The sequence below is a fragment of the Phanerochaete carnosa genome (genome assembly GCF_000300595.1).
Source record: "Phanerochaete carnosa HHB-10118-sp unplaced genomic scaffold PHACAscaffold_93, whole genome shotgun sequence".
Classification (NCBI taxonomy): Eukaryota; Fungi; Basidiomycota; class Agaricomycetes; order Polyporales; family Phanerochaetaceae; genus Phanerochaete; species Phanerochaete carnosa.
Window position 1 is genome coordinate 1 of NW_006767720.1, and position 7,256 is coordinate 7,256.

Genomic DNA, 7,256 nt, shown 5'->3' on the forward strand with positions numbered 1-7,256 from the left:
CCACGAAGAGGATCGTTAACTCACGAAGCACCAATGCTCGTCGCATTGCCATCCGTGTCCTAGGGTGCTCGCGTGCAGCAGCAACCCCCGCCCCACGGTCGTTGCTCTGCAGGGCTAGCCCTCTTCCACGCTCGCACGCATTTCTCACCGCAGTGCTCCAGCTCCCCATAGGCCTGCAGGGCCCTCAGAACCGTATCATGGCCCAACGGTTTGTCAGGCCACCCTCGACCCTCGCACCCCTTCTCTGCGCTAGGCTCACACGCGGCGGCGCCACATATCCCACCCGTTCAAGGGCCGCGCAGAATCCCCCTAGTTCTCAGAGAGCACCGCGCGAACTCAGGCACGCACGCCACTGGCAGAGAATCTCTCCCATGGCTGTCCCACCTGTACGCGCGTCAGGCCTGCAGAGCGCGTCCCTCACTTGTATGAGTGATCGCGATCGATACACATCAGGGCCCACACTCACTGGCAGCATACGTCAAATAATCCCGTTGAGTATTCCAATTGTCAACCCGTTGCATTCTCGATCCCAGAGGGTGTCCAGACCGCAGGCCCTAGCAGCGTCATTGATTACCCTCAAAAAGCGGCGTATGGGTCCACCGGAACTGCCAGGCGCACGCTTGCACTCGAGCTTCTAGCCCCAGGTCTAATCTGTGCCCCTAGGGTCGTCTGACACCCGTCCAATTGCCCACGGGCATCCTAGGCTCAAACTCGAGCTTGCACTCGGTCGCCTGACCCTATTCTGGAGACACTTGACGGGTGCTTACCCGGTGCTTGTGCATACCCATCGCAGCCGCATCGCGTGAGCAGCGATCATAGCTGTCCTGATGCCCAGATGACGACGCATGACACTCGGGAATCACACGAGACACCCGCGAGACACACATGCGCAACGCAAAACAAGATACTGAATTGCATGCAGTTCCTACTGAGTGTACAGTGTCTATCTACTGCACGTAATTTGGGCAGGTCCGACCTGCCCCCAAGCCCGGGAGAAATCTCCCAAGGTTCGTAGAGAGCGGTAATATACACGGGTTTACTTATGTATGTGTGAAGTCCGTGATGTGCATGATACAAACTAACGCGTACGTACGAGCACGGGGCAGCGCGGTGCCGGACCAGCGCCGCCTTTTGGATGCGAACGGAGCTATCGTTAAAGTCGTGACGGGTCATGAAGAAAGGAAGGGGAAGGGGGTTTCGGCGGGACAAGCCCGACGATGCTCGAGCAAGACAAGTGATTCGACGTTTATGCGAAAACATCTGTCGGTAGCATCCGTGTTGAGCGGATCTGCAATGTAGAGTCGATGGGAAACAATTATACTGTATAACAATGGGGTTCTTGGTACTGATTTTATGTGTGTTGCTCGTACGTATGCGCAGGGTCGATGTGAGATGTCAGTCGTGCAGGTCGATGCGAAGATGGAGTAGTAATGCTTGGTGAGGCGAGTAAGAGTAAGGAGCAAAGCACATGTACGCGAAGTCGGGGGCAAAGCGAGTCTTCTACAGCGTAGATAGGGTCGGAGAAATCCATAGTAACACATGCGATGAATTTAAAGGAGAGTTATCTTGTCTCGCTTCGGTCCCGATTGGCGTGGCCGAGAGGAAGCCACTTGAGCCAACCGGCTCCTTTGTGTTTGGCCTCCTCGTCGACAAGATCTTCACCCTCGCCGTCGGGCATGCCGAGGCCCTCGATGTCGGCGAAGGAGATGTAGCCGTCCATCGCCTTGCACTGCGCAGCGGCAATGCGCGCATTGAAGGGGGGTGTGGGTGGCGGCGTGAGCGGTGCGTTCGCCGAAATAGGCGAACGCAACCCTTGGCTCGCCAGTGACGGCGAGCGATGATGATGGTTCCCGGGAGCAGGAGCAGGAGTCGTGCTCGATCTTGACCTGGTGGAATAAGTCAAAGAGCCTGGCGAAGTTGACTATATGCGCGCCAGTTAGACGTGGAACTGCGCAATCCCATATGAAGTAGCTCACCTCAGCCACAGTAAAGAACCAGTCGCCCTCTTCACTTATATTCCTGCTGCTCGCCATGGAATTAGAACTGCCGGTGTGGTATCCTCGCTCTCTACTCCCGCGCTCCTCATGGATCTTCGCACCCCGCAACACGCCCTCGAGTCTACTGCGCAGCACAGCCTCATGAGGTGTTAATGTTGCTGGCTGGCACGCGCATGGATCAGCCGGGTCCGCAGGCGATCTCGATACAGAATGTGCGTGTGATGCGTGAGGCGACTGAGAAAGCGAGGACGGCGAGACACTCGACGCTGACTGGGGTGACCTATGGAGCTGGGTTCGCGCAGACGACGTAGATGTCTGGTCTTCGAAGTCGTTAGGAAAAGCGTTGTCAAGGCGAGGGGAACGCATTGAGCTGCGACGGCGAGCTTCACGATCGTCGCTGTGGTGACGGGGGTGGAGGGGTCGGCTGAAGTAACCTTGGGTATTGCCGGAAGACGAGGACGAGGTCGAGGGAGTTCGCAAGAGTGCATGCTTACGCGCGTCCTCATGGAGGTCGTCGTCGTCGTCGCTATAACATGCGCCCGTGTCACAGTAAGTGAAAGCGTCCAGAGAGTTCTCGGGGTTGGATGATGTCGTATGTCGACGTGAGCGACGCCCTGACGGTGACAATGGGACGAAGCCATGTGCTGGTTGGGTCGCGCCAAAGAGCGATGGGCTGGGCAGGGCTTGCAGGGCAAGGATCCTGTCCTGCTCTTCCGCACGACGGAGCGTGTCGCGGAGGAGCCTCTCTGAGCAGGACGGCGGTCGGGGCATAGGTGGTCTTGTGATCGGAAGGTGTGTCGCAACGGTAAGAGGTGACGACGGTCTCGAGCGAGACCGAGATGCTCGCGACGTCATATTTGTACTGTTGCTCCGCGTCGATAAGATCGGCGAGGGGGTGTGGATCTGCATCGACATGGCCAAAGTGGGCGTTCCCGGAGGGGGTATCAGTGCTTTGGCAATGTATGAAGAAGGTGTAGATCGGCGCGACGGCGTCGAGCTGTGCAAGGTGAGGACGTGAGTAAACGGGAACACAAACGCGAGGGGGAAGAAAGAGGGGGGATTGATATATGGTCGAGGGCGCTGCAGAGGTAATAAACGGGCTCTACACATGCGGGGCAATTAAAGCGTGGCCTCGAAGCCTCCGTGTGCAATCTGGAATCTGGATCATGCCTAGGGCGCTCACGCGCCTCGGACCAGAGATGGGGCAGGGCACGGCACCAATCTAGGATAAAGTTCGCAGCAGGGAAGAAGAGATCGAATGCAAAGAAGGGGCACAACGAAAACAATGGCTGAATGGACGTACTGTGTGAGCTGTGACCGCGTGGAAAACGGCGGTGGGGATGGCGGGGCCCGGACAGCGAGATATGGCGACCCTGGCTTGGCTTGCGGGGTAGGCGAGCGGGTTTCTGAACGACTATGCTGACGCGGAGAGTGGGGAGGTGTGGAGGGAGGCGAAAGGGAAGGTACGGGGAGAGAGTCCAGCGGGGAGCTCGGTACTTGAAGGTGCAGGCCCTGTAGCAAACGCCTATTCGTGCTCGTTTCGGCCGCAGCGGACTCGTGGTGACGCTGATGGGTCTGGAAGGGTGCGTGGAGGCTAAAATTCGATGTGACACCGGGATATGCGAGCGCTACGCAGGATGGGGAAGATGTGGGCGATCCCGAGTCGCTTGGTGTGTTACTTCGGACTTTAGGTCGGGATGAATGGCTCACGCGATCTGTCTGGATGGGAGAGAGACCGGATTTTGAGACATTTCGACTGCGTGGGGAGCTCCGGCATGGCACAAGCGTGGTACTTCCGTCAGGAGAGGATGGACCACCGTTCGTGCGACTTGGGTATTTCGTATGCGGGTAGACAACATTATCACGGCTTGTATGCGGCACGGATTGTTGTCTGGGGTCTGTTGGGGCGACAAACGACGAAGATGCTGGAGAGTAGGGCCCGGCAGGGGACGAAGAATCCCTGGTCATGACGGCGTTTCTCCCGTGATTCGCTGAGTTAGAATACGGGGTGCGTGCAGAGAACACGAGGCCTGCTAAAATACTTAAGCGTGTATGCCACGCAAGAGGCGTCGATAATCGCGCAGCGAAACGTCGACGTCGACGTCGTCGGTGATAGCGCACGCGTCGTCGAGCAGGCAGGAGGTGGTCGGGGACGGAGACGGGCGTATTTCTGTGCTCTCCACTACCGGCGCTTCCTGCTCAGCATGGTTCCCGCTTTGGACAGAATTTCAATCAACGCTGCGGTGGTTTGACAATCAATATTCAATGTTCCAGACCCCGCGAGCGAGCTAACCAATTGTGACCTGCGTGACAGCCATCGCCTTGAAAGTGGTAACCAATCGGAACGCATGAAGCCTTGAAGCGCTGTGTCAAAAGTGTAACGAGAAAGCGTGACCGGCAATTTCCGGGAATTATCTGCAATATTTCCGCGGCGTATTTGTGCACCGACTCCACACTGACGTTAGAGCCAATACGCCTACTGTTTTCCGCCACAGCCCACAGAAACGATGCTCCTCGAATGCCTAGTCAAGTTCCGGGCACTGTTATGTGGCAGCAGATAGCGGTAGACGGTTACTGTAGCCTCCGTCTAAGTACGAACCCCATTTCTATGAGCGGTGTTGACGGTTTGTTGTTGCGGCATCCGGGCTTGAGTGCCATTACTGCCCTGTCCGCGGTCTAGACCCGGCGCCGAAAGATTGATAACATCGGGCGACGATTCAGGCCATTGCCGTTTGCCCTCCGTTCCTGGCGGGCTCGTCCGTCACCCTTGTTCCGTCGCCGGTGCCCCCCGTAACTAAGTCCATATTGAACACAACCCTGCTATCGATATCTCAACACAGCACTGAACGACCGGAAAATAAGACATGTCGTTGGAATACAATGTCGCATTTCCCTAATTTTTCCAGCGTACTCTACCTTGTGTACGTTCGCCTGACGCTTATCTGCCTACCGCCTGCGAGGACTGACTTTTACTCCACTGCAGCACACGGACGCGCGCAGCTGTTGCTACGCCCACGTATTTCACCAGGTCTGGATCATAAGGACATACGGAAGAACACTAAGCCTGTGGCAACAGCACGAGATCCCTGGTTGCGTCGCACCCGTCTGCGTACGTAAATGTGGCTTACGACGAGCGTACCTGGAAGCGCAGGTTCGTGGGCGACTTGTTGGCTTTCGTGCACTCTTGATGACGAGATTCCGGTCACAGATATCGGGTCCGACGCCAGCGAACTCTCACGAGGCGTCGGTAATGTTACGTTGCCGTAACGTTTACTTTAGCTCATGGTCGGGCATGCAGCCAGTACGTGCCCATGCCAGCGGCCAGCTGGTGCTCGTGTTGGTTCGTTGTTGCTGGGGAAGATCACCTCCGATGCGCTGTGGCAGTTCATGACGGCATTCCGTGGTTGGGAAACTCCTCACTTCATCACCCACGGAGCTTACACCTCTGTCCAGTCGCACTCATCACCTGAGGGTCAGTTGCTGCCTCATTTCGCAAGCCAGGCCCTTTCTGACCAGTAAAAGTAAAAGCGCTGTCGTGAGGAATACCGTAAGTTTTTATTACACTCATTACGGCCGCCTTGTGTCCCAGAAAATCCGCTCAGGCCCGGAGCTTCGCAACACAATATTTGTGCACTCTACCTCCTATGTTTGTCTCTATATCCGCCATAACTTGCGCCACAAGGCATCGGAGCTTATGGGGCAACAGCGCTCTTCGCTGTTCTCTTCTCTACAACCGCGATCCCTGAATCTTCGCTGAAGCGCGCCTCCCTCTCGCCCGCTCGTCCTTCGTGATCGGATTTCCTGTGTACCCAGCTCAGTCGCCAACACATCAGTCTTCTGTTGGCGTCCCTTGCCTTCTCACCACGCGCAGACGCAAGTATGGTTGGCCATGACGCAGCGCACGCCTTCGCTGACCCGGTGACAGACCACGTTCTTGTCCTCGGATCCGGCTCCTCACCGCCGTGTATGCGTCAATTGGGAGACTCGGGTAAGCTGGCTTCCCTTCGCTGTTCTCGCTGTTCGGTGGTAACAACTTGTTCGGACCCTACCGGCCGGGAGCGGTCATCTGTGAGCGCGATTTTGGCTTGAGAGAAGCGATTGCTCAAGCTAGTGCGAAGGTTTTCGTCTCTTTATCTGCGCCGCTCCAGCGTCGTTTTCGCTGTTTGGCTGCGCCTGGGCGCGCGCCCTTTGCTATTGGCTGGGAGCGCGCGAACCCCCAAGGCATAATAGCCGCATCAACTTCCCCGTCCCCGTCCCCGACTCTTGACGATTGATATACTGTTCAGGCTGCGTCAATTTTGCTCTCCAAATCGATCACCACCAGCAGCCTTTAAAGGCTGGCTGTTGATGTTTATGAATAGCTGGGAGGTTATGGCGGCTCGCCGTGACCCGCGTCATTGCAAAGTGAACGTGAGTCTGAAACAGATCTTCGCGTGGTACGAGTATACAGATACCACTAACATTCGACCTCCTCTTTCCAGACTAATGCAGCATCTTTGCTGGCCTACACGCCAAGGAATTCATTGACCCAAGGGCGCCTTGAAGCCGGCTGGCGCACGAGCAGAAGGATCACCACATGCTCTCACGGCGCACACCGTTAGCCTTCGGTCTGACCTCTCTGCCGCCCTTAAAGCAGCCGGCTCCTACGGAGCGACGGAACTATCGGCCATGCACTTGCTCGTGCGGCGCACCCTGGTCCACCTCCGTGGGAGAACACGGACATGCCAGGAAGCAGTCTCCTCTTGATCGAGGCGTGCGATGATGCAATGCCAGGCCTTTGGACGGTTCTAGCGCCGCTAGTCTGGGGGATGTTCGCTTAGTATTCGCTTGGGGTAAGCCTTCGATGTCTCTTTGGATCGCTACGCTGTGCTGATGTACTGATGCGTTGTGTGCCACTTTTCGCAGGGCGAAAATCGCTGGAATCTTTCAAAGTCGTCCGGCACAGCAGGTCGGGCTTCGCGAAGGTCGGGGTTACAGCGGTTATTTCAATATCACAACACAGTATTTCTGACGTGTGTCCTCGCCCTCACCGAGCTGTCTGGCGTCAGGCCCTGGCAGTCCGAGACGAGTCGTATGACCTGTAGAAGCGCTCGTCATCAGGCCCTAGGCCTTCAGTTGTATGCGTCATACAATCATCGAGCTGCATATATGCGTCTCGACGTGCTGCAATTCGGATATGACCCCTGCGTCGCCTCGTCATCCCAGCCTAGTGCAAATTCGGTGAGTGGTTCACGCCCCACATGGTGCCCGCGCTTATAA

At 56.7% G+C, this 7,256-nt stretch overlaps 1 protein-coding gene across 1 annotated transcript; it reads right to left on the minus strand.

Annotated features, from left to right (window-relative positions):
• Positions 1 to 963: 963 nt before the first annotated feature.
• PHACADRAFT_265847 (uncharacterized protein) lies at positions 964 to 3,394 on the minus strand. The gene is made up of 3 exons (XM_007402306.1): positions 3,301 to 3,394; positions 1,977 to 2,994; positions 964 to 1,921 (listed from the first exon to the last, which is right to left on the minus strand). Exons 2-3 carry the CDS (start codon positions 2,031 to 2,033, stop codon positions 1,562 to 1,564), a joined length of 417 nt encoding a protein of 138 aa, XP_007402368.1. The 5' UTR covers positions 2,034 to 2,994; positions 3,301 to 3,394; the 3' UTR covers positions 964 to 1,561.
• Between the last annotated feature and the right edge of the window lie 3,862 nt (positions 3,395 to 7,256).

Coding starts and splice junctions, on each gene's coding strand:
- PHACADRAFT_265847 (XM_007402306.1), bottom strand. CDS start 2,033: ATGGCGAGCAGCAGGAATATAAGTGAAGAGGGCGACTGGTTCTTTACT. Junction 1,922..1,976: donor GGTTCTTTACTGTGGCTGAG/GTGAGCTACTTC, acceptor GCGCGCATATAG/TCAACTTCGCCAGGCTCTTT.